The 27,969-nt window shown below is 38.5% G+C and overlaps 1 protein-coding gene across 15 annotated transcripts in view; it reads left to right on the forward strand.

Annotated features, from left to right (window-relative positions):
• TRAF3 (TNF receptor associated factor 3) overlaps window positions 1-25,716 on the forward strand; it is a 72,265-nt gene extending 46,549 nt beyond the window's left edge. For 12 of the 15 annotated variants that reach the window (XM_083840184.1, XM_083840186.1, XM_083840185.1 and 9 more), the window contains 6 exons: window positions 1,875-1,955; window positions 4,676-4,750; window positions 6,536-6,628; window positions 11,294-11,434; window positions 16,471-16,645; window positions 17,868-25,716. In XM_083840184.1, coding sequence (XP_083696310.1) covers window positions 1,875-1,955; window positions 4,676-4,750; window positions 6,536-6,628; window positions 11,294-11,434; window positions 16,471-16,645; window positions 17,868-18,439 — 1,137 coding nt within the window. In that variant the 3' untranslated portion in view covers window positions 18,440-25,716. The remainder of the gene's footprint in view (window positions 1-1,874; window positions 1,956-4,675; window positions 4,751-6,535; window positions 6,629-11,293; window positions 11,435-16,470; window positions 16,646-17,867) is intronic. The other 3 variants (XM_083840180.1, XM_083840181.1, XM_083840182.1) reach the window with 3 other exon arrangements.
• The last annotated feature ends 2,253 nt before the right edge of the window (window positions 25,717-27,969 follow it).

The following is a 27,969-nucleotide window of genomic DNA, read 5'->3' on the forward strand; positions in this document are numbered from 1 at the left end:
GCTACATATGTCCCGAATGTGGCCTCAGCTTCTCTAGAGAGCCGTGTTAATATCCTGCCTTCCCTCACCTGTGCTCGATGCTCCCCATTGTGGTGCTACCCAAGTGATGTGCTGCCTTGGTTTTAGGTTTTGTGTGCTTGGCAGCATGTGAACGTAGCTGGTTGGTGGGAAGAGGTTCTGCCACGGGAATGAGATTAGTCTGGTGTATCCTGAGGTCACTGGTTTCACTGGGTGGGCCTTGGGAGAGGAGCTGGAGAGAGGGCTGTCAGTGAGTTGCACGGGGCCTTTTTGTTATCAGCTGTGAGGGAACTTTCAGCATTTATTTCATAACCTTTGTCAGAAAGCTTAGGTAGGTTAAAGAGAGCTAAAATTAGGGAAAGGATGGTAGAAGGGAGTGTGTGTGTTTGAGTGTATATATATATATATATATTAAATTTTGTATTTGCCGAACAATTGGACAAGTCTGTAGCATAGTAGGCTCCCAGAGCTGCATGGTAGTGTGTGATGTCTCTTCAACACAGCGACATGGTGTGCTCAGGATGAGTGGGGTCCAGGTCCAGTTCTTAAGTCTGTCAGAAGATAAGGTCCTAAAGCTGTTCTTTATCAGAAGAATACTGCAGTCGCTGTGACAGAAGTTATTCTGGGGAAAGGTGTTTTCAGACTGTGCTAGCACCGAGCCTGTTTGGGTAGCCATGTCCTGCTGGGGTAGGCCTGAACCTAGCTCCTTCCACGTTTCAGGAGGCTGTCCTGGCTGTCTGGCTAAGAAGCAACTGAGGCTTTCTTGCTTTCTGTCTCTGACTATGTGTGCTACACCAAGTTGAGGTAGTGCAAGTCAGAGGGGTCGCAGGATGGACTTGATTCACGCAGAACGGCATGCCCGATCTGCTTTTAAAACCGAGGACGTATACGTTCTCCGATGCTCACAGATTTATGACTGAGCTCTGAACCAAGACCTTTCACATCTCAGAGCTTGCGTCTCCATTGTCTTGGTTTTGTTTCAAAGATAGACGTCTGTACTGGGCAAAAGTGGCATGCTACATCATCTTACTTTTCTAGTGGGCTTATAAATCTAAACCTTTGTTTCCTTTGCTTTTCTTAAGTACCAGAAATGAAACAGTGTGTTTCAAGTTGAATGGGACCTTTCCTTGACACAAAATGAAAACTTTTTTTCCAGATTTTTCATTTTGCTGAGAAAAACTGAGAAGAAATGCAAATTCATTTAGACTGGGCCTGATTTTCTTCCCTTTCTATGGTGTTTTGGTTTGACAGCTATACTAAGGTATCTGTCATCAGCTAGGTTCAGATCAAAATGCCTGCCTAGCAGTGTGATAAATTTCATCTCTTTGAACTTTGGATGTATAGCAATGAGACTCAGTATCAGATGTTTGGGAATAAAAGTTAGAAAACATTGGAAGGGAAATATCCTTATATAGGAAGGAAAGCTTATCTGAGATGGTGCAATGCATGTTGTTGGAGAGCTTTTCCATGCACTGTATATTCTTAAAAAAAAAAAAAAAAGACATCTGCAGTGGTTCTATTCACTTGTAAAGGTGCTTGATTTTTGTGAGTAATTCTTGGGGGAGAAAACTTGATTTTTATTATTGTTTCATTGCTCCTGAGTAAAAACAAAATAGTAAGCAAGTAGATTTACTCTAATGAAAAAAACAAGAAAATGTTTATTTTTGGTTCAGAATCTATCAAAAGCATAAAAGGATGTTTCGGCAATAGCAGTTCAGTAACTCTGCACAATTAGGATTAATGTTGGGAAAAAAAGTGCATATTTAATTATTGTAGGATGCTTTTCTTTGCAGGTAAGTGCTCATTAACTTCAGAGTACAAGCTGATTTGTGGTTTGTTTGCTTTTTCCTCTGTAGAAACATGAAGATACAGACTGCCCATGTGTCATGGTTTCATGTCCTCATAAATGTAGTGTTAAGACACTCATGAGGAGCGAGGTAAGAAGTCTTGCCCAGTGTTGTGCTGGAAAATCAAATATCTTTTTAGTAAGATCTCGCAAGAATTTTGCCAGAAGCCATTTCCTTTATTAAAATGTGAGATCTAAAGAAAAGCTTTTTCTACCACACAGTTAAGTGTGATAACACTCAAGTATCTTTAATGATTTATTGAAAAACTACTTAAAAAATAATTTCTTAGTTTTGTGTCTATATTACACTTGGCTTACTCAAGACTAGCGCATGTCTCTCCTGCTTTTTTTTTTAACAGCATCCCCCCTCCACCCTACCCTAGTCTAAAGCATTTGTTGAGCACAACAGAGCAGCATCTCAGGGTAGTGATAGTTTGTCTGTACTAAAATAGAATGAGTGAATGAAACTTTAGTGCACATTGACAAGAGTTAATAAAGGCTAGAAAAATATAAGTGAATTGCTAGAAAGCAGAATCATTCTATGGAAAAATGTAAAGTAAGGTTATCAAATTTGGGGAAAAAATAACAAATGCTTGGAGAATTAGCATGACGTACAAGGTAACATGAATACAACACGCCTACAGCCAGATGCAACAATGCATAAAAATTTCTCTTAATGCATAGAGACTTACAGTGATAATATAGACCAGATTAAAGGAAGCAAACAAAATAAAAACCCAAACACATGAAGGGTCTTCTTCGAACAGATCTGTGTTCTTATAAATAAGCAGGCATAAGTAGCTTCTGTCAGTAGATGTACGTTAATTTTTTTCCTCAGATAGAACTTTGAGGATGGGGAAGAGCTTATTTAAGTCTTCAGCACTCTGTAAACCTCATTTAAAGAAAGTCAAGTTTCTGATCTGAGGATGTCAGTTTATCTCTTTCTACTTATACCTCCTCGGTTGGATTTTTTTTTCAGTTACACTTGTAAATTATTAATCATATATCACAGTACCCAAGGTGCCTCCCAAACATGAGCAGCATTTTACCTTAGGATAAATAAATCTAACATGTATGTTAGATTAACAGAAATTAAACTGCTAAGAAAAGAGAAAGTATATATCCCGGGCCAATTCTGTCAGCAAGTTTCTGAATTAAACACTTCTGAGTTTAGACCCTGGTTCTAGAGCACTCATGCATAGCTAAATCTTGAGCAGTTATTTTGTGAAGAGGTATATCTTACTGCTAAAGAGAATTGTCCCACTAATTTGCATGACATAACCCAGGCTTTATCACTTCATTGCACATATAGCCAGAAATTAGTTCTGAAACCACTGGTAGAATTAGAACTTGAATCTTGCCCTGCATCATCCGTTGTTACATGTTGCTTAATTTTTTTCTGATGCCGTCAGTGTATATATATATGTGTGTATATATAACTTAGCTGCATGGTTAGGGACAACAATTCTAATGCCGAAAATGGAAAAATGCCTGCCTAACAGTTTGAGAAAATTCTGTAGTGTACAAAAAGTGACTATCTAACTGTAGAATAAATGGCAGCTTTTCATGTTTAATTCATAACTCTTTGGCAGACTTCTAGTTTGGAGAAATTGAAAATGTGGCATTCTAGTAAGCCTGTTATACCACATGTCTCGTTCTTATTTAGTCTTTTTTCTGAACCGTGTGTTTCTTTTGAAACTACAGTATGAATTTCTACACATAGTGAAACGTAATAGGTGTATATCAGAGATGAGTGACTGACTGCATCTCGGTATCAGACTGTAAAGCCTGTCCTGTCTGTTCCAGAGCTACAGGTTCAAAGCAGAATTGGTTCACCCCTTCTTTCCTTGGAGGTGGATGAGCTGAGTCATATGGGACTTATTGTGTGGGAATTTCACATGACATCTTGAAAGCCAAAAGAGTGGTACCAGCTGAGGAGCTAGACTCTAGCTCCTGTCTGCTTTGTGGGAAATACAAATTGCAGATCCTCTTTTTGAAGAGAGGGTGTTTGTTGCTCTATCCTTTGCAAAAATGGCTCTTTGCTCCAACTTTTAGGCAGTTTGCATCCAGCTGCTGCCCTCTGTGCTGCAATGGCTGTTGTCTGTATGTATGCATATGCTTCTGTGAATTGATTTATTTTGAAATGAAAAGTGGTCTGTGTTCATAATAATCCAAAATACTGGAATAAATCTCAATCTGTGAAAAATGCAGGCATTTTACTAATCAGTTTTAGTCCCGTGTACTGCATTTTAAAAAGTTACTTAACTGTACCTATTATAAAACTGTCTGTTTCATGCAGTACTTGTTTAGTCTTTTTTTGTGTAATATAACCATTAATTTTGGCACTGAGAATTGCATGTTATGTTTTGAAAAATTGGTTCCTCGTGCAATTAGAGTTAGAAAAGATGTACTTTGCTACAGTGAAACTGATCTTAAGACTTAACCAGAACACCAGTAAAAATCACTTGGTGAGCAAAGATTAGTCATTCATTAAAGTCAAATGAAATAATATGAATAATTGTAGACTGTTCTTGTTTGCTTTTTTAATTGGGTTGCTTATTGAAATAGTCTTTAGTAGAAGTTTCACTGTATACTAAATGTATCACACTGTATACTGTATTGGCATGTGCGTGTGGTTTACATGTGTATATAAAGTATTTGCACTTTAGTTCAGACTGGAGAAAATATACACACGTGTATTGTATGTTCTGCAAATGGCACACTACAAATCTGATAACCTGTGCCCTTTATGTTTTGAGCATTATCATGCAAACGTCTTTTGCCAAAACTCACATTTTTTTCCTATTGCAGTTGAATGCACATTTGTCAGAATGTATTAATGCCCCAAGTACCTGTAGTTTTAAGCGTTATGGCTGCACATTTCAGGTCAGTATATAACAATTATACTTCCCAATTGATGAAAGTCTGCAAGTAGAACTTAACTCTTTGACGTGAAAGTTCTGGACTTCTCTAGTCTTGGTTAAGAAAAAGTCATCCAGTTGCACCAAATGACTAAGCATCACATGATTGTTTTTTTCCATTTTAAAAGTAAATGATATAAAAAACCCGTACATTCCTGTAATGCTTTGAGAGTTCAGTTGTTAGGTACATCTTTGTTGAAACAGGGAGGTTGACATATTTGAAGAACTTAGTAAGTTAGAATAAGAGTAATGTCACTTCTGTTCTTCAGAAAGTAAACCAGTAACTTCACTTGTTTCTATGAAAGTATTTTCTTAACCTAGGTATGTTTATATTTTCTTTCATTTGTTTGTCTTAGCATTTTTATTAAGTTTAAACATAGATGAGCTCATTTAAAACATGTATTATGTGCATTCATATGTCTGTGTGCACATAGGTGTATAATCAAAGTATAGCTGAAATCTATTTTAAAAAATGTTCTAGATTTTAATCTTAGCGCTCCCTGTGATGTTGATAAAAATAAAATCCAACACTGGATTCAGAAGTAGTATTCCAATCACTTGTAATGTTCTGCTCCCTATAGCATATATCGTAGTGATTTTGTATGCTTATATAATGAAAGGATTATTCCGGAAATTTCAGAAACTGCTGACAGGAAAAAATTGAGTTTATCAGATAGTGTCGTTCGTTTGTTAGTCCATGATAGCTTAAAGAGACAAGAACTGTAAGTAGCAACACTTCTCAATAAACTACTTCCAGCAGGTATTTCCAGTTTTTTAAATAATGAGCATTCATCATTTTAAGTGTTAACAGTAATGCTCTTAGCTGTAGAATTGATCAATGCTATAATCCTGCCCACTGTTATGTCGTATGTATTGCCATTCATTTTATGTATGTATATGTGTGCATATATGTACATATATCCACATATATATTTTTAATACTTTATATAGAGTACATACTTTGAGGATCATTGAAACCTCTTCAGTTTCTTTGGAGCTTATCTGCCATCGATGCGAATACACTCTGCATTGCAAAACACTTACTGAAGTAGGTGTAATGCAACACAATACAAACAAAGTAATATGGTCCGCATCTTATGTACTCTGTATATGATCTATGTGTGTTCTGTAAACTTTTTCTATAGTGATTATTTGTAACAGCATTTACAGGTTGTGCAGAGGCAGCATATTTGAATATCATAGAGCTATCACGATAACATCTTAGGATGACAAACTAGTCATTGGAATATCTCTCAAAGTAGTTTATAAAGCTGGCAGTTTCCAGTGATGAATTTGTCTTAAATATCTGTCTTTAATACTCAACTGAGGGTAAATTTAGTGCTTTTGAAGCTGCTTATGAAATACAACACAAGTTTAAATTACACTTCGGGGAATTGGACGTTTTAGGTTTTGTATGCCTCGAGAGTTTTATTATGCTTTATTTAGTGTAAAGCTACACAGAAGACTCTGAAATACAATTCATTTTGTAAATCTTGCTCGCCTTTATTGTCTCTGACGTATAGAGTTTATTGGATGGAGATATATGGCAGTTGTATAAAACACTTGCTATATTAAATGTTTTCCTGACTTTTGTAAATTCTCAAGTAGATTTCCCTTCTCTCTACAGTTCTGCAACACGCATCCGTGAACCAAAATACATAGTGTTGGTTCGATGTCTTGATATACTCTTTCTTTGTAGGTTTAAAAGAAGTGGAATTGGCTAAAATGTATAAATTCTTTGTTGTCACAGGGAACAAACCAACAAATTAAAGCACACGAAGCCAGCTCAGCAGTGCAGCATGTTAACTTATTGAAAGAGTGGAGCAATGCTCTAGAAAATAAGGTATATCTTCTACTCACTTCTAATTTTCATTGATTTCTTTAAATCATCTAAAAGTACTGGAAGAAGCACTTTTTTCTGTTTAACAGCTGTTCAACAGTACAGCTAAAGCACTAGTAGGCTCCAAAAGCATTCAAGCCACATAGTGTAACTGTACCTTTATTATAATAGAATGTTATAAGAAACTTGGCTTCGCAACTCCATGTACAATTTTCCTCATTGGTAGCTTTAGTTAAAACACTCCGTTCACTTAGATAAACTACATTAATATTTAATATAATATCCAATATTAAATATCCTCTCTGAGCTGCCTTCTTACAAAAAAGAGGGTTCTGAAAGCTATGGCAGTACTATGAGCGGTATTTTTGCTACCTCAGTATTTTTCAAGGGGTAACAGTATTAGAAATAGCGTGTAATAAACTGCGTTTCATTTATTTTTGTTCTTGCTCTCCAAACTTAATGACCTGCAAGGGTTAATTAAATTAAACATCCTGTTACTCTTGGGCATGATGACTTCTTCTTTAGTGTTGGACCAGGGTGAAGTTCTTGTTGCAGTGCATCCTTGAGTTTCCTAGTATTTTAGAACGTTTGGGATTTGGGAGATTTTGGAAATCACACGAACAGCCATGATCTTGTGAATAGTTTAAATGATTTAATTTTTATTTGGAGAGCAGATGGTTAAGCTTTTGATTTTTTTTTTTTTTTTTGAAATGCAAAATTTCAGAACAAGTTGCTGGTTTTTTGCATCTTTTGGAAAAGGTTACTTTTCTTACGGTTCTACGTAACCATTAAAATAACACTGTTGCTTTTTTTGGTGGTAGTGGGGACCCCAGAACTATCAGAACTGTTCTAGAAACGCAGGCAGAAGAATCAGGAGCCCCTTCAGATTTTTCTAGAGTGAGTTAAATGAGAGTAGTGATCCCAGCGTAAGCTCAGTGGCACTTGGATATGTGTGGCTTGTGACTTCTGTCATCTCCCAGCAGACTGCTAGCAATGGTTTAGCAAGCTCTGTCTAGAAAGCGCTTTCCTCTGCTGGTCTAGCACAGTGCTCTGTCATGCGTGGGTTTCCAGCAAGGTCCTGCAGCCACAGGAAATGCAGTTATAAAGCAGAAGTTAACAGGAGCAGCAAAATACAGTTTTGTCCCTAGCACGTTAGTCCATGGATTGCAATTTTTTGAACTTGAAGCCCTATAAGGAAAACTATTGAGCCTGGGAGAGGTCTAGCTCAGTGTTTATTTTTTTTCACATACAATTTTTACTAAGTGTGTAAATTTTAGTTTGTTGGTCAATAACAATACTTAAGTTTGCTTTTGCACTTGAATCTTTTTGTTAATGTAGGAACTGTGCATTTTTGGTTTTAACAGATACCAATTCATATCCTTAGTTTTGTTTTTCATTAGTCTGATCAAAACTATGCAATTTATTTTGCATCACTGGGGAAGAAAAAGCGTTCCCTGTGACTTCCAGAATAGATCACTTCCTGCCTTTTGTCAGTGTCCTGAGAGGTGCTTCATCATTTACAAAATGCTCAGCAGTTCTGTGTCTGTCTCTTTTAGAGCTAAGACAATATACACTTTACTATGTTTTTTTTAATGTGTTGGTAGTTCTTTTAACTTCCATTTAGGACATAACTGCTTATCATTGTTTGTCCTTTTTTTTATTTGTCCTTTTTCTTTTTCACTTCCTGCTTTGTAGACTTCTTCCTATTCATAATAAAGAGTTGAATCACTGGAAATCCCAAGACATTGCCAAGTTACCAGAATAGCTAACCACATATCATATGTTAGTGACTTTATTCTAGAGAAGGGTAATAAAATTTGTAACTTCCTTGTCCTCTGAGAAAAAAAATGCTCTGCACTGAAGACAGACAGTGCAAAGTTAACTTGGCTGATGAATATCACAGAAATCCTGGTCCCACTGAAGTCAGTGGAAGTCTTGTCACTGGTTTCTGGAGGGTAAAGATCTCATTAGGGATACTGAAATTTATGGTAGGGGGTAGGAAATGTTGCCTTCTCCCAGTCACTGTGTTCTTTAACAGAGATGTGGAGTATGCAAGCTGAAAGCCTTCATAGCTGCAAAGGTTGTGCTGAGTTACGACTTAGGTATTTGAATGGTCTTTTTAGCACAAAGTAGATAAGAGGAGGTCAGACTTAAAATCTTGAATCACAGCTTTGTGGGATGAATTAAAATTCAGTGTTCTATTTGCTCTGTTACGGGACAGACTTGCAGACTGAACTCCTATAGGTTTTATGGTGCTGGAAGTAATGATTTGAACACGATTTTGTGGCTTTGTCCCGTACTTAAAGAAATCTGGTAGAAACAGTTTATTTTGAATGTGTGACTTAAATATGGGACCTGTCTGTTCTAATCCCATTCTTTGTGGTATGAGGGTTACTTCCATTCTTTTTTTTTTAACTAATCAATAGCTGTAAGAATAGCTTTATTTGAAAAACTGCCAAATAAGAACACGCTTTATCCTAGCAGTTTTTCAAATATGACCAAAAAGTAAAGGAAGCTGGTGGTTGATGCAGTTTGTAAATGGATGCCTTGTTTCCTTTACCCTGTTTTTCATTTAATTAACCTAAGTTCCAAAGACTTATGCCAAATGTAATTATGAAACTGTATTTAGTGTTAAAAGATTTCTTATTCACAAATTGGCACCTAAGTACAGTTACTGAGTTAGCATCGACAGCTCTTTATGATTAAAGACTGCAGGACATAATTCTGTTTCTCTTACGATCTGTAAAACTGCGTGGAAAATCTTGGTACAAGATAAACCCACGTATTATGGCTTGTACAAAAATGGAAATGTAATGCTAGTGACAGTGTTACTGCCTTACGACTGGGAGGCCTGAGCAGGAAAAAGTGAGAGGGAATGTAAAGATCACAATTAACTGAAGAACTCTGATTCATTAAGGAAAAGGAGGATGTAAAAATGGCTACCCCAGCAGATCTGAAATAAGTGGGAGGCAGGGGAGCTAGTTTAAATTTGCACTTGTTCTTGAAAATCTTCTGACACCTAGGCAATGCATTCCTGTAGCCTCAGGATTGTTTCTCTGCACTGGTGAAATTAGCTTTGTCTCATTGCTGGTGAGCAACCCTCTTGTGCTAGTGTTCCATATATAAAAGGTGGAGCTATTGTGTTTCCATATACACATGCTATGCTATATGGAAAGGTAGATACCAACCTACAATACGAAGTATGATCTCTATATATTTTTGGGTCTGCGTTCAATGAACATGCTGAATGCCTTTGGACTCTGGCAGTCCTTTTTTGCGCAGTTTAGGCTTGCACAGAGATGAGAATTATTTACCTTTTTAAACAGGGTAGCTTCTTGAGTCTGGGAACACAGTGATGCTTAAGTAATTCAGCTGTGTCTGGTTAGAGGGCAGCTAAGGTAGTGGAATTTTACAGTGGTATCCACATCAGAGGTAAAAATGGTGTGACCCCAAACTGTATTTGTTGAGGCGGGGGTTAGGTTTTGGGGGGAACATGAAGCATCTAAGTAATTGGTCTTAATGTGGAATGTTTATCAAAAGATTTTGGCAGGTCGAAAACAGTGCTGCTTCTCATCCACATTAAAAATCTAATTGTGGAATTAGTTGGGGTATAGAATCATTAAGGTTGGAAAAGACCTCTAAGATCATCTAGTCCAACCATCCACCTAAATGTCCATGTCCAAATGTTATTTTGGGTTGGTGGTTTGTTTTCTATGTTTTTGTTGTTGAATAATCATACCTAGGGAAAATGAGATTAGGGGGAAAAAAAAGGCACCCTATCACCACCCTTCTCCAAACCACATTAATGAACAGAACACAAAATAGTGTGTACCTGCAGTAACAGAGAATATTTACTGTATTACTTTCATCTCCAAGGAGATACATTATATGATTCTTGTAACAAGGCTCATGTTTTAAAATCAGAATGAGGCACTAATGAATGAATTCATAAAATGTCAATACAGAGAGAGAATATAATCATCAGTCTGTCTCTGTAGCTCTTTATTCTTTTTTTTGCTAGTAGACACCATTGGATTTTCCTTCAGATATATGGATCCCTTCTATATTTGTTCATCAAAGGAGTCTTCATCACCATCGCATTCTGTGAAGCCAAGCCAATCCCATTCAGATGCCATTTTTACTTAAATTTGCTATATATCAGAATAGATTGGAATAAGTGGAATAAGATTGATGTTTCCCCTTCCTAACTAGATTTTCATCTGTCCAACTTCTCTTTGGTATCCCTGTCTGTGAGGGCTCAGGTTGTTTCTTCCAGCTCCAAGCCACTACCAAGTCAATGGTTGTTGCACTAACAAGGTAGTCATGGTTCCACTACCTGGTTAGTGGAAACTGGGAAACCAAGCCCTGAAATTACAAACTAAAGGAAAGATTATGCTTAGACACAAGTTCTATTGCTGTTTGTGTATCCCATCTGTACTTTTATTAGCCAAAGTTGTACCAGTACCACTCTGTGGAAGTGGAAAAGTAGCTACTAGAAGGTTGTTATGTTGGTTTTGTTTTGTTTTTTATATTTACTTTTTGGCAAGACGTAGAGGAGATCCTAGTAAAATCTTTCTCCCTTTCATGTATGCGAGACAGTTTAAAAATAATGAAGTTACAGGTATTCTTAATAAACTCTGGCAGGAGTAATTGTAGAATTTTTTCCAGGTGGCCTTGCTCCAGAATGAAAGTTTGGAAAAGAACAAGAGTATACAAACTTTACATAATCAGATTTGTAGCTTTGAAATAGAAATTGAAAGACAGAAGGAAATGCTGCGGAATAATGAATCTAAAATACTTCATTTACAGGTAAGAAACTTAGAATATCCCCATTAAAGCAGAAATGGTAGTAGCTTCTGTACTGTACCTTTACACTTGTGAAGTGAGGTGTTCTAATTAAAATGGGGGGAGAGTTTACCTTATTTTAAAGGTATTCTAAATTTTTTTTCTTCTGGTCAGCAGCTGGTTTGTTGTGTTTGTTGGAGGAAGACACTTCACTAGAACACCACAGTTGATGAGCCTATGTTAAAACAAAGCCCCATTTTAAAAGGAAAATGATTAAAAACAAAGTTAAAAATATCTGAAGAACAATCATAATTATTTTTTACTCTGTGAAAAATATTTGCTTGAGGAACTACTGTCAAACTAGAGGAAAAGCTTAGCACCTTAAAACTGCCATAAACTTAATGTATATTTCTTTTCTACTTGCTGGTATTTTAAAAAGTATTAATCATGAGTGAGATCAGTCTGGGGTAGAATTAATCCAAAGATAGTACGATGTATTTGAATACTTAAAATAAATAAATCCCTCTTTCTCTTGTCCTTTGACCCTTCTGAGAAAAATACGTTTATATATTCCTTTGCCAGTAGGTCTGAGTTTCTTATTCTGTGGTCTGAATCACCTGGCCACAAAACATTGTCAGAGTAGAAGTCCTCTGGGTACAGTAGCATGGTGCTTAGCCCAAGTTGAAATACTTTGCTCTGTGTTCAGACCTAACTTGGAATGTGGATGCCGGGAGTTTGTGTTAGCATGCGTGATGTTACCCACTAGTAGGGGAACTTCAGGAGGTGGGTTAGCAAGCTATTGTGAACATATTGTTTACACATTATTTTAGCACATCTGCTGCCAGAATATCAAATATCTGCTTTATCATCCATTTAAAAGGAACATAAATAAAAGTAGCTTTTTCACTTACTGTTTTCACTTACTGTTCTCTTCCTATATTGAACTAGAGAAGTTCGTACTCAGGACAGATCTAAGTCTCCAAATTATAGTGTAAGTCCAGCAACAGCAACTTTTCTCCTTATAGCACTTACTCTTGCCATGTTCTGCCCACATGGTAACCAGTCTAGCCTGCCTTAGTTGTTGTTACTTGGTCTGATGATAGTTTGGGATGTGGCTGCATGCTTACAGTATCGTTCTGACATTGAGAAGCTAATCCATGTGTGTATTGATATTTCTGATTGAATCTGCCTGGAGGTAAGTTAATTTGTAAGCCTGGGTTTTTACACATGCTGTCTCAATAACCAGTGATGAGGAGGGAAATGTAGAAAACATAGCACAGTTTTTCTTGATTGTCTTGATGACTGATTGCAATGTCTTTGATTTCCCCAAGCCATAAGAGTGTTAACAAAAATCAATTTTCAAATGGTTTATGTTTAGAAAAACAAAACAAATATAGTTCGCAGATTGCAACAGGTGTTTTTGATGGGTAATAGGTACTGGAGAGGGTGTGGGTTTTTTGCTTTTTTTTTTCCTGCCTCCTCCTCTTTACTTGTTTTTTGCCAGTTATTTTAGTTTAGTTATTTTAAGCCAAGCTGTATTTTACAGCGTTTTCTGCCTGATTCCTTCCACTTATTGGAACTTCCTGGTTCAGTCAGGTTGTTAAAGCCATCCTGGAAATTCACCTCAATTTCCTCTTCCCTGAACAACTTGATTGGCCTCCTTCTATTGCCTACTAGGAGATGAAGGAATTGGTTACCTGGTGTGAACAATATTCTGAATTGCATTGAGCAGCCATGACTGTAGCAGAGCCACAGATAGCTCCAGAATAGAGCTAACAAATTTAGGTCTGGAGAATTGTTACATGAGTAGTCCCCCACATCCTATGCATGCTAGTAACTGCCAGTAGAAATTCAGTATTGTCATTTAATCTTCTGTGGCACGGCAAGAACTGTTTTGTTGAGCAAAACTGGCATCATCTGCACTGTGAAGCATTTTAGCACAACTACTGGAAAAGCATCAAAAGTTTATGGGCACTGAAATGAACCAATAAATGGATTCTTAAAATGGGTTCGTACATGGCCTTAGGATGTTTTGATTCACATTAATTTTCTATATACTAGTGTCTAGGGAAAGAATTGCTGCTTTTTCTAGCGCAGTTCCACTAGCTTTACCAAGAGGATATATGATATTTTTTCAACTTGTATCTAGTGGAAAGGAGCATTCACATCCAGTATCCAGTTTCTTTATGAGCATACAGAACCGTACTAGTAAGCGAAGTCTTAAACTGAGTGTGGACATGAAATATGTAAGACAAAAGACAACGATCTTATGATCATAATTTTTTTGGTAGATAATACATCCCTTCAAAGGAGGAAGGATATGTAATTTGTTTCCCAGTAAAGTAGTACCTTTGGTTCCTTTTCTGGTGCGTTCTTTTGTTGTTCAGTTTTGCTCTATCAGTTGCAATGGAAGGGTCCACTAGGAACATCTTAAAGAGAGCAAACTGCAAATACAGTTTTGTCAGCTCCTCATGAAATTTGCTGAATTCTTTTAATAATAATAGTGCTAAAATTCAGAAAATAACTTACACAAACCAAAACTTTAAATGAAAATCAATGTCTAGAAGAGTAGTTTTTCAGGTATATAGCTCTGTAGATTAATGATCTGGAGAGGTCAGTTGCTGGAATAAAAAGTTCATGCAGAAAATTGATATCTACTTGAAAATTTATGAGTACAGTATGAGACATCTGTGTGCTTTCTAATGGCATAATTAGAGAGAGTAAGATTCTCAACTGCTGCATTAAGTTCAGATTTAGTACATCAGTATCTCCCAGCATGAGGGAGACTTGACTCCCTGTAGGGTGAAAAACATAGAGATCCCACTGCTTTTTTAAAAATGGGATACAAGTTTATTTCAGATGATTTTGTATCTTGAAATCACATGAGGAGGTGCAGGAGATTAAAGGCTACACATTTCTTAAAAAGAAGCTAAAACCCCAAATTGGTGGTACACGTACAAAAGCAGAACATTGCAGACAGGTTGATGGAGGGAAGTTGGTCCCTGGTAACAACTTCGAGAAAGCTTTCTTCTAAAAGGAAAATAGCTTATAACTCTTCTGCATCTTTGACGCTCTCCCAATTCATGTAAAAATTTATTTATTTTGAGTGATGCTGTGTTAGTGCCAAGAGGTCCCAACAGGAAATGAGAGCATCTCTGTGTGAGACACTGTACAAAGCCAAAAGCATGTTAATTGTCCTTGCATTGGAGAGTTTGTTTTGTGTGAGTACTGGAAAAATGTTAGACTTAGGCACGCCGTAGTTTGTAGTAAACTTAATGGCCAAGTCCTGTAGCTCTGCTGTCACAGTGTTCATTCAGGCCATTCCTTGGTGTGTTTCTTTTTGTATGTATAGCAAACAGCTGTTCCCTGTTTTATTTTCTGATTACTGTCAGTCTAAAAGAGAGGATGCGACTGTGTCGGTAGCTGATGATTAGCGTGTCCAGAAAAGTTGCTTGTTCTATTTAATGGAACCATAGCCCATTGGTTTAAGATTAAGACACAGATTTCCTTCACAAAGTCCTAATCTTGCAATATATATAAGTTTATATAAGCTTGTTTTAAAAACACCAACATAGAAATAAGTAATTAATCTTGAAATATGTTGGATTACTTTGTGGTTTTGGGACATAACAAAATAAAACACTCCTAGAACATGATTTTGCTAACTGGCTTGTCAAATTGACAACCTTCAATTAAGCATTACAGACTTCCAGTATAACCGAAACCACATGATTTAAAAAAAAAAAAAAAAGCAAATGCCTAAAAAGGGAAATGAAGGTTGCATGAGGCAGAAGGTTTTTCCCCATCAGTGGGGAACATTGAATCCACATGGCTAACCAGAAGGCAAATGCAAAATAACTTTTTCTTGGTTTGTTCTCAAATGCCACTACTGTTTTTTGTTGTTTTTTTGTTGTTTTTAAATAAGTGAAAAGTCATTTTTACATGTGTTGGCATTATATGATAATAAATTCTAAAGTTAGACTTGGACTTTTAACTGTAGGTGGTAGCAAAAGTAGTTTCTTGTCTCAAATGTTTCTATTATCATTTGAACTTTACATCTGAATATGGGGTTCTGGCTAAAATTCCTGCTAGTTTAAATTAGCTATGACAACAAAGTACTATGTATTTCGTACACCAGATACGAGGTAGACTGGGGAGTATGTTGTCCTTTATATTTACTGAGGTGCTTGCAATATTCCTCTTTCTGGGAAAAACAGTCTTTCTGTATATGTTTTTTCTTGACTGTGGCTTTTAATGGCTTTCCAAAATCAACTATGTTTTTTTCCTTTGTTTTCTTAAAAAGATTTGACTAGCAAGCACCTTCAGGACATGTGGTTTATTCAATTTAGGAAGTGAGGGTGGGAATTTCAAAGGTGCTTAAGGGGTCAGAAGTGCTAGTTCTGCTTATGCGCTTTAGGGCTTTTGCTCCTAATGATATGGGCACAAAATAACTTAGGCATTGATAGCTGGTTTATAGAAGCTTGTAGCTTGCTGATGCCACTGTATCTGCACATATTCATAGTCCTGCTCCGTGTGGAGTGCAGGAGTGCTGATGAGGGGTAAGTTACATTAGTTTTACCCAATGATAAAAGCATGCACGCTAACAGCCACTTGATTCACACCATGGTAAGTTGTTGTTGTGCCCATACTATGTTGCTTAAGTACTCTAAAATGAAACCCAACAAATTCCAGCCCGTAAGACCGATATGGAGGCATTCAGAATATTGTACTTGCATCAAAAGGCTTTTAAAAAAGAAATCTTTAGACAAGAGCACTCTAACAATTTTGTTTTTAAGTGATTGTGTTGACAATTCTAATAGTGCTCTAATATTAGTATCTACGCAGCACGAAAGGCTTTTGAGGTGTTTTGCAAATACTTGGGCTATTCCTCTGAATTTTCAGGACTTTCTGTTTTACTTCAGTATTTGACCTAAGTGAAACACTTTTATATCGGAAATGCATCTTACTATGGATATATAATCCTTGTTTATCTTGAATAAATTACGTCTTTTTGTTGTGTTGAGTTTTTTCTTTTAACTCCAACTTACTGTTTCATGAAGCGAGTGATAGACAGTCAAGCAGAGAAACTGAAAGAACTGGACAAGGAAATCCGTCCCTTCCGACAGAACTGGGAGGAGGCTGACAGCATGAAGAGCAGTGTAGAATCCCTTCAGAACAGAGTGACTGAGCTGGAAAGTGTTGACAAAACTGCAGGGCAAGGAGCTCGAAATACAAGTAAGTGTAAGCAGAAGGGACTGAAGCACTCAGCGCGTTGTCAAAGGAGAAATGGTACAGTTTGAATGCCACTCCCATTGCCATTTCCTTATAGAGCATCAAAAATGCTGATCCTTCTGATTCATGAATAGGAAACTAGTTGGTTTGTTAATGATGTGGCATTGCTTCCATGACGTTTTTTAGGCTTGATTCTTGTTTTTTATTTTTTCTTGACCCTTGCCTTGATTATAATTTCAGTTCATTATAAATGCTTCTTCAGCTGATCTTTGAAAGCTAATAGCTTTCAGCAGCTTCTTTGAATGCTGTATCTGTATTGACAAGTCGTCTTATTACTGTTCTTACCCATGAATAGATCAACATTACTGTTACCCACTTGAAATCACCTGTTCTGCTGTCTATTACAGAGGTCTGTTTGTATCCCAAAGAATACTGCGGGATGTGCTTGAGTAACAAGGTTATTGCCATACTTGTTGAATGAAGTGAAAACCTGGAGTTTATGAAGATAGCATAGAACATTCATAAGGTTTTAAATGATAAGGGCAAGCAACTTGACATTTAAACAGATGTGTATGAAACAAAACCTACCTTACAAATGCATCTGCTTCTCAGTATTTCGTGTCGGTCAATTTTGCCAGTATGCAGAGAGAATGAGTAATGTTACTTCTCATGCAGGGGAAAGGAGACATTAAAAATAGCCCTTCCTCTGAAGTGACTGACTATATAATGCAGAGCTAAGCTTGAATTTTCTGTTCTATTATGATGAACTTGAGACAAGGTAAAGGCACTACACTTCTCAGTTGAGTAGTGTGTGAGAAGAACATTTTGAGTAATCAGTGGTGCTTCTGAATTTCAGAGGGATTATGTAGGATCCGTGACTCCTTCCAAGGCGTTCACTGCCAATAATAACCTACAGATAATGCTACCTGGTCTTTTCTCCAAAAAATGGAAGCCTCTGTAGTTACATTGCTCACTGACCTGACAAAATTTGTTAGATGATTGGACTTTCACTGCATGCATCATTAATACCGATGGATGTAAAAATCCCAATTAACCTGGTTTCTGGCTGTCAAACTGTTGGCTGTGGAAATTGTTTCAAAAGTGACCAAATGTGGTTTGGTTCTTGGGGAAGAAAACGTTTGCATATACGATAGCAGTATTGGTGATAGATTTTTTACAATCTTGAGAAAAAACTCTTACCCCAGTCCTCTCCATTTTCTAACAGGCCTGCTAGAGACACAGCTGAACAGGCACGATCAGATGCTGAGTGTTCATGATATTCGGCTGGCTGACATGGACCTCCGATTCCAAGTTCTAGAAACTGCCAGTTACAACGGAGTACTAATTTGGAAAATTCGAGATTATAAACGTCGGAAGCAAGAGGCAGTCATGGGGAAGACTCTGTCCTTGTACAGCCAACCCTTTTATACTGGATACTTTGGCTACAAGATGTGTGCCAGAGTTTACCTTAATGGAGATGGCATGGGAAAGGGGACGCACTTGTCACTGTTTTTCGTCATAATGCGTGGAGAATATGATGCATTGCTTCCTTGGCCATTTAAGCAGAAAGTGACTCTAATGCTAATGGATCAGGGACCGTCCCGACGCCACTTAGGAGATGCTTTCAAGCCAGATCCCAACAGCAGCAGTTTCAAGAAGCCAACTGGAGAAATGAACATTGCGTCTGGCTGCCCAGTCTTTGTGGCTCAAACTGTTCTAGAGAATGGAACGTATATTAAAGATGATACTATTTTTATTAAAGTCATAGTGGATACATCGGATCTACCAGACCCCTGACATACGATGGGGGAGGCAGATTAAACAGAAGACAACTCCGTTTGGGGGTTTTGTATCAGTTTGTCTTCAATCAGAGGTCCTAAAGCTCACAGAACCACCTTGTGGAACAGACGGAAGAGTTTGAAGGCATAACTGCATAGGGTCCAATTGCGAAAGTAGCAACACATTAAGAAATCATACCATGGTGTATTTTTTAATAGAACTAGCGACACTTAAACTCTGAAGAATCATTTATCCCTCATGAGGATAATGATTATGGTCAGAGAGGGTTTTTGTTTTTGTTTTTAACTTATTAATGATCTAGTCAATTGGAGGTGAAAAGACATATACAGTATGTGCTGAATAAATTACTGACTTTTATTTCTTTAAGCTAGAATACAAAAAAAAAAACATTCACATGTGGGCTAGCTGGAAATTGTCAGCATGTTAAAAGAAGAAATGAAGTAATGTTGCAATTATATTATTTGAAAAACTGAGGTGCAATCTTGTCTGAAATATAGTATATTGTCTTTTTAAGGCCTCATCTGGTCTCTGTTTTAATAATTACTTTGTCAGAAGATCTTGGAAAAGTATCCATGTCTTCTCAAAAGTATCTGAATCAAAATCATATTTTTATTTAAAGTTCTATTGTTACAGAAAACATTTTATTTTAAAACTGTTGATAGACTGATATTTCTTGGAAGAAAAATAGAAGAAATCAAACACTGGTTATCACTTGTGATAGGAAAAAAAACTATTCAATTCTGTTATTTCTCTTTAGAAATGTAAACCTACAATATATGTCGTAGTTAATGACACTATTTCAAAATTAAGGAAAAATCACTCATGGATGCTGTGCATCATTATCAGATTTATAATTGTTTTCACCCTAAAATAGGGCATTTGTTGAACTTTGGAGTTCTAAACGGAATCCTGTACATTTTTTAAAGTTCTGCCCCATGCTTTCCAATCAAGCTATATATGTTGCACATTATGCTGTCAGCAGTATATAGTATATTCAGTATTGGGGAGGAGGATTAGTGCTGAAAAAAGCCTGTATGTTTGTTCCGTACTAGCAGCCATTGCTTCTTAAGGACAAATCAGCCATGTCTTAATACAGTGATGGTGGCTTGCATGCATACATGTGCCTTAGGTGTGCTGTGCTGCTTATAAACCATAGCTTTTTATTCAGATTAATTCTGATATCTGAAATGGTAGTTTAATTGGACTTCAGGCATAATGTTTAGCCTTGTCTTCAGAGCCCGTAGGCACCTTGTGATGTGCAAAATGGAAGCCAAAACCGATTTCTCTGGCTTCTGGAGCTTCTATGACTTGGCCATTGCAGAATCCACCGTACTCAGGTGCCAAAACGTTATGCCCAGTGCTCCTATGGAGCTCGGACTAGACAGTCTCCATGGCCAGCGTGAAGGAAGGTGACATTTTTTCCTCTAATGCCTGTGGTCGTAAGGTGGCATCACTTTAAACAGACTCATCCGAGAACTCTGTGGGGCTGTGAATATATATGCTCATGGCAGCTTTTCATGGTAGACGAGCATCCTAACAGGGAATGCCCAGGCTTCTTTACTCTAACAGCCTGAACTTTAGTGGAAAGCATTTGCTAGCACTGAAACATGCTGATTGCAACCTGCTGTGTTCATCTGCTTCTATTTAATAGCCTGTGACAAGCAAGTCTAGTGACATAGCCTGACTGTGGTGCTTTTTAAAATCCAAGAACCGCTTCAGCAGAGCGGGCTTGCACCGCTGTGTTAAGCCTTCATGGGCTTGTTGAAAGAAGATGGTGCATCTTAGTCTTTAACGTCAGGTCGTATCAGCTTTCTGCTTTTTGAGGCATAGTCACAATTTTTGTCTAAGGTGCAGTTGAATTCATGCCTTTGTATTTCAGCTTGTCTTTGCTCTTGTCTTTTTTGGCTGTGCCTTCACACACAGTGCCTGCAAGAAGTATTTATGAATATACAATGCATGCTAAGTGGTCTTCATGGGTTTTCCAGGCACCTGCTAGAATACTGCCTGCTGCTGACAGTCACGACCGTCAGTGGCAATTTGTCTTCCTTTTCTTGCCTTCCATTGTCCCGGTACTGTATTCCCGTTATGGTACACAGCTGTCAACAGGTGCAAGCTAAAATATGGAGGCACGTGCTAGCATTGAATTTCTAGCACAGAAGGAGGACGTTCTGCACAAGAGATAAATATCTATAGATATACCTGCATCTATATCTGTAGATATAATTACATGGCACTTGCAGTTTTATGCAGGCTGCACAAGCAAACCCATCACTTACGCTTTCGGGCGGAGGTTCGCTCAACTCGTGTCATTTTAATAATTGTGAATGTAGGCAGCTGAGCTTTTGTGTTTGTGCATCACAGAATTTTACTGAAAACAGGATTCCCAAGTGGAAATGTCCAAAGGACTCTCCTCCCATTGCTAATGCATGTCTTGCAAACTTAAATGAAAACGTTTGGCCATCTCAAAACAGTTTATATCCTGTTGCAATCTGGGACTTGGAGGAGATTTCTGGTGTAAGCAGGGCCCATCATATTCTGCAGATTTGTGACTAAAGTTTCCAGCTCCTGTGACAGAATTGCGCTTCTAAATCCAGGCTCTAAAAGAGGAGGAAAAAAAAAAGAGTTTCCAGCCTTTATGATTGAAAGAGGACTTTGAAACATGTGAAAAGTGTAAACTAATAGGGAAGTCTTCCTGAGTCTGCACACAGCCTACACTAGTAGCTTTAAGAGATCTGAATATCTCCTCTTAGTGGGATATTGACTCAGAAACTTCGTAGAGAAGTTCAAATATGAACACTGCTAACTCTATTAATGCCGATCACTGTAGCAGAAACATCAGTCACTGTTGTTATTTCACAGATCTCTATGCTGCTTTCCACATCTCCCAAGTGCCAAAAGCACCAGCTGCCAGAGTCTTCAGCTTCACTTGGGCAGCTTTTATAATGCAGTAATGTGCTATCAATATAAAAATATTTTTGCATATATGCTTTTTATCACAGTTAATAAAACGGAGGCCTACTGCACTTACTTTTTAAAACTACATGAAGCTGCCAGAGAATTTCCAGTTTGCCAACCCTGCGTACTGTGAAATCCGGGATCTTGCTACACAAATGTAAACACCGCCTGCTGTGGAATACCCGAAGCCTTGACCGTAACACCCCTCTGTCCGCAGAACTCACAGGCCATCTCTGCAGAGTTCTTACTGTGTACATAGAAATCAGTTTCCTCTGCTTTCCAGCAAGGAGTATGTAGCATTTTGTGAAAACAGGGCCGCTGTATATTCTCTAAATTGGAAGGAAAGATACCTGGTGCTTTACTCAACACTTTAAATTATTTATCTTTTTTTTTTTTTCCTATCATTGAAATGCCCTTTATCCTTTTTCCTATGTGTTTCTGACCCAGATATCCAAAGGTTTTTAGGGAAGGTCTATTCAAAATGGTTCATAAGGCAACAGTCTGCCCCCAGACTACTCTTGAACCCCTGGCAAGTTGTGTGGCAACTCGTGTGGTGTGCCATTATTGCATAAAGGGGTCCCAGAGTATTTCCATTACTATGAACAGTGTTTCTGCAGTGGAACCTTTTTTTCCCTCTGCTTAGTAGTTCTTAGCAGTGCACAACCGAAGTCTCTTGCTAGTGTTCTTTCTTAATGATGACGCTCCAGGTGATGTGCAAGCCTCTTTCATTTCCAGCTTTCTCTAGGGAGATGCCAGTGAGAATCTGGATGTTGCCCTTCCTGTGCACTGTTCAGCACGGGGGCACGCATCTGTTATTTAGAAAGTCTCGAATTCTAAACAGGATGAAACTATTTCGGTTCAAAGACCAATCCGCGATTATTATGATTGACCGTGTCTGCATTACTTCTCTGATCTGACTAAAGGGGTCTTGTTTCAGTTACTGTCTACATGGTACACCTTCAACTGCTGACTTACAATATGCAATGTGGATTTCAGCCTTGTACTGTAAATGTTCTTCACAAAGAGAATGTGCAATAGGAAAATGGGAAAGGTGGCGTAATTTTGACGAAAAATGTGGGTAACATGCTAGCTTTCTTATAAATATGAAAAACGGTTTATGTCCTTTTCCAGTGGGTTCTCCTACTTGGAAAAGGAAAGTTGAAGATATGTGCCTGTTTCTGTGCCTGGTGAATTTCTCAAATGCAAAGATAATAGAGATTTGTGTTAGGTGTAATTTAAGTGTTGAACCCATGAGTGTTAGGTTGTGATTGTATCGCTCGTGTTTCTCGGCTTGCCACGATTTTGGCTTGTTGAGTTTAACAGGTACCACCTATTTGTATTCCATCACACGTAATAGGCAGTTCACCAACAATGCAAGGTTTCTGTTGTGAGTGATATTTTTTTTAATTTTATTTTTTCTTTTTGTTCTGTTTTTAAAACACTGGTGCTGTTTGGTCCAAGACAGAAGCGTGTAGGGAGTGACAAGAAAAGTTGCCTGCACCGCAAAAGAATGAAAAACGTTACTGCAGTATTGATGCCTTGTTATGATTTAACTATGCAAATATACAAATAGGTGAGGGGGAAAAATTCTTGGGTTGTATACCTAATCTCTTAGTTCTTGCTCTTTAAAATACATGCGTAGGTACATACATATGCGTACAGACATGCATGCACATATATATGCAAAGTCTTTTCTTTATGTAGAAGTGATGAAACAAAACCCTTTTCCCCCAGTTTATACTTGATCAAGTGGTGCAAATATAACTTGCTGCTGCTAAGGGAGGGTCTGGGCTAAGGGTAAACTTTGGATTCCCATCTTTCAGGTTTGAAGGCTTGCGCATAGCAAACAAACCATTTGTTGACTGGGAAAATGAGCGATTTGCTTAGCCTTTCTGGAGACCTTGGAATGTCATCTAGGACACGTCCTTCCTCATACTCAGCTAATTAGGAGATTCCTGTTTTTTAAACTAGCAGAGAGATGGGCAACTTGTTAATTGCAAACTCAATTTTTCTTTTTAATTTGGGAACAAAAGATAATAAAAAAGCTGGATCTCTTCTTCAAATTCCTATCCTGTTCGGTCAATGCCTCTATGTTCTGGTTGACCTAGGAATCTTAGCTACTGCAATAAAACTGCTCAGTTCTGGAATTCAGTCTGTCTGAGAGTAGCTTCTAGTGCTCTGTACAGGGGTAGTAAGTATTCTGCATCTGCAAACGTTTTCCTCTTTTAGCAAGTACTGTTCCTCTTCTGGAAAAAGGAAATTGAGGATGAGATGTGACAAAAGGGATCTCCTGGAGCCAGTGCTAAATGAGAGGTTCCAGTTCCTTGGTGTCATCTTCAAATCAGTGGGTTTAATTATTAATGCATTTGCCCCTCAAAGGAACAGAAAAACAAGTCGATGTACCTTAAAGGCCCACATCAAGACAGTAAGGGCTAGAATTAAACATACAAGCTGTCATGATTTGGGGTTGTGTGTGTTTGGCAGCCCAGACATTGCTAGTGACCTGACTGCTTTGCAGAGGGGAAGGCCAGCACAACGTGTGAGTAACAGCAGCAAACGTGTGTCCTGCTCTGGTTGTTCAGAATCGCCCAGCAAAGCCTCAGTTGACGCTCAGCTGAGGAGGGAGAACAATACCATTTGAAAGTGGATTCATCTTTGTTCTGCCAGCCTGTAGTGTGACTGACCATTTCTTTCTTGTGGTTTCTTGTTTTTCTTTAAACCAAATTACGGAGGGCTTAGTTGATCTTTCCTGCCTCTTAATCTAGGCCTTTGCTGAGAAGCACCAGATAATGAAGGTTGTGGAAAACTTTGGAATACCAATTCAGGGACATCCTCTTAAGATTTGGAAGAGTTAGAGATACATGAGACATAAGGGATCTGACTATTCCTATTTCTCTTCTAATTTATAGGCAAGACTGCAGCTTCTGTCTTCCATTTCATGATCTTAGTGTAGATACTAGGCTGTGTTTTGTTTTATTTTATCTTTTTTCCCTCCAAGTTAGGATTAGTTCCTTAGGGTTCAAATAAGTTCTAAATTTCACAGAGGAGCACCTGAACCAAAATCCTGGATCCAAACATCCCATACTTGATGTGAAATTCAGATCTGGATCCCAACTCTGTGGCTTACTTACCTACCCATTCAGGGAAGGGTTTGTCGTCTCTGTGTGGTGTTTGTGTTTCTGGTCCTTTGGAACTAAGCTTTTAATTTGGTTGCCAGTTCTGCAAGGACTTTTTAACTTCTTAGCGATGCCGGTGTTCACACGCTCCATTGCTGGCAGTGCGATGCGTAGTGATAAAATTTGACTCTGTCTAAGGGTTACTGAGATAAACCAGCATTATCCATCCGTAAGGGTCATTTTCTTGCGTAGTGTTCTGAGCTTTGGATTTGAAAATAGCTCACCTTTGAAAGGACACATCTTCCAACTATGACCTGCGTCACTGGCAGAGAGTTGTATAATCTGTACTTGTGGAATGGGAAGGTACAAGCTTCCATTGTTGCTGATGCATCATGTGATCCACCTATTTTGTTTTTCTTATAGCTGTTGTTCAGTTAATATATTTTTTCAGTTTTATAGAAAAAAAAAAGCAAAGTTCAGGATTTTTTCTACAAGCTATAAAACTCCAATGATTTAGTTGTGACTAGAGAGCTGTGAAAAATACCCTATTAGGAGACGGTGGACTAGACATAGGTCCATTTCTCTTAAACAAGTAGGATAACCTTTAAGATGCATGGAACAACATAATAATCGGGAAAACTAAAGCTGACATTTGTTTCCAAGAAATTCTGTAAGAAATATCTATGGAAAAGACATCAGTGATCAAGAACAATGTACAAATTAACGTGTTTAAAACTTGTGTAACCATTTCTTTAATCTCATACTCTTCAGTGAACGGTACACTTGTGTTCAGTTTTATGATCAAAAACAAAGACCAAAGAAGGCCAACCTCATTTGATTGTGTATATTCTGCCTGTCTTAATTATCAATAGCTGTAAGGATACAGTGCAAGTGATCTGGTAACCAGTGGTTCTCGTCCTTTTCTTTTAGGGGGAAAAACAACTTTAAAATGTATAATTTATTGCTCAGCAATAACCATGTTGTTAAGATAATAATAATAAAAAAAAGAGAATTAGCAACATGTCTTAATTTCCCAATAGCATTATTCTATGTTGTATTTCAGTTTACTGTATATTGTGTTTTTGTATTTATTTGTGTTTGGAGGTCTTGCTATGTCTTTTTGTGTTTAAATGCTAATAAACAAGGACAGTGTGTAAGAGTATAGAATGCCAAACTCTGAAATGCTAAACTGTGTTATTAAAGGAAAAATAAATCTAAGTAGGAAATCATATTTTTTAAAAAAACTGGTGTGTTGAATTTGAATGATTGGTGTTGCCTTGCAGACAGGGTCTAAAGACACATCATTTCTCCTCTGTGTACCCACTGATACCGTGGCTGTTCAGTGCTTTGCACACCTGATCAGCCTTATGACATTTCCCTTCCTCTTTGCAGGAAATTTGCCATAAATGTTATCAGAGTCCTACTTTCCATGCGATAACTTGGTTAGAGTAAGTCAGGCGATGGTGTTCATTCTAACATCAATGTCAAGAGTCCTCAAGCAAATGGAGTAGAAATAATTGAAATGGCTTTTCATGCCCTTGTGCCTTTTGCTTTCCCAAATAGATGAGTGAAGGGAGAGATGGTGTGGCTTGAATGTCCTAAAACATAGATTTTTATTCTTCTCCCGTGTCATTAGTGTTTTTTTTCTTTTTTTCATCAAATGTATTTAACGAAGGGGGGTGGGGGTGGGTTTATATGAAATCATGGGTAACAGTGCGGTCTGCAAAAGTACAATGGTGGTTTGAAGTGGCTGAAGCAATAATATTTCCACCACGTTTCACATTCAGCATGGTGGTGGAAGCAGATTCCCAGGGGCGGTGTATGAAGCGCGTCATCTCTACTGTGTGTTACGCTGGTCTGTCTTCGCACCCAGCAGCTACCCCCATTGGTGGCAGGTAGTTTAAATGTGATGGAAAGCCTGGAGCACCAGGGTGCTCTTTTTGAGATTTTTTTTTTTTTTTTAAATAGGGACAACAAGCAAAAGGCGAACACAGGAAGGTGGACAGGGTGAGAGGGAAGGGCGGCTAAGAAATGCAATTCTGGCCGTGCACAGCGGGACTGAAGTGTATATTCCCTTCTGCTGCTGAAAGAAGTCACTTGTAAGTGACTCTGGATGCTCTGGCGTGCCCTGCCCTGCACATCGCATTTGCCACTCCTGCTCCCATGGCCAGCACTCGAGGCCACACTGAGTAAAAGCTCTTATCTTGCTGTGGAGCACAAAAAGAGGGTGAGACTCCTCGTCTTTTAACTTAGTGCGTTACCTTCAAGCAGAGCCTTCATAAGGAGGAGCAATCTTTGCTACCCCAGAGCTCATTCTTTTTCCAAATTTTTTGTTTGGTGCTGTTCAGACTTGACCCTGATGTTGTTACAGTGCAGCAGGATAGGTGGAGAAGCAGCGAATTGCTTTAAACACAAAAGCAAACACCGATCCTCTCCTCGTCTCCCTCCTCCTCCTTCCTCCAGCCATGAATTATAATCGAAGTGGTATGCTACCCTGTTCCTGGCAAGAATAAGGTTTTATAGATGCTTTCTGTTGCACAACAGGTCACGGAAGGCAACTTCCAGCTCTGTAGCGTGCTTTCCCCAGGAAGGTGATGCATTGCCTCGGGTGACAGCAGCAGTGTGCCAGCTCTTGAAGCATGAAGCAGCTGGTGACAGCGGAGTGAAGAGCTCCTGGTGTTGTCTACAGAGGGTGCTGTGCAGTCGTGTACATCTCCTGGACGTGGACAGGGTGCTGGGGTCATCACTTGCAAGAACCGCAGGGGAATTATTATTTTTTAATGTAATTTAATAAGTTTTCTAGCATTTCAAGCCTTGGGTTTGCTTACTGTTTGGTAAAGATAAATGTTTTCAAAGCCTCTGACTTCCTGGCCCTGCGGAAGGTTTTGAAAACTCCCCAGCTCACCAGGATTGTCTGCTTTGCTGTGTCAAAGTCCTGGAATTGTTTGAGGAAGGCTGAAATAGCCAGTGGTCAAAAGAAGTGGTGAAAGAGGTGATCACCCCCTTCCTTCCCCAAAGCTGTTGTTCCATGAGTCAGCTGTGTGGTTGCTTCCTGCGCAGCTGGGTTGAGGCCTGAAGGCTGTCACTGTCGCATAGCGCCTGGTTTGTCCCTGTGTGGTGCCAAACTTCTGCTCTTTGCCTAAACAGGCAACGGCCCATGTCCTCTCTTGCCACCCTTTGTGATCACCTGCTTCTTTGGGAAGTTTGCCAGAAGGAAGTTTGCCAGAACTACCAAAACTGGAGCCTTGGGGTGACTCAACCAAGCAAACTGGCAAAACAGTTTTGCTGTGGCTGTTAATTTTCCAGAAGCTGGGCATGGAAAGCACCCTGGGAGAAATCACGATGTAGAAATACCCTTGATCAGGCAAACTGTAAGGTCACGGTGGCACCTAGAGAGGGCAAGTCCACCCAAGCTCTTTGGTCCATTGGCGTGGCCACCAGGGCTGGGTCTGTCAG

Source organism: Anser anser (genome assembly GCF_964211835.1).
Source record: "Anser anser genome assembly, chromosome: 5".
NCBI lineage: Eukaryota > Metazoa > Chordata > Aves > Anseriformes > Anatidae > Anser > Anser anser.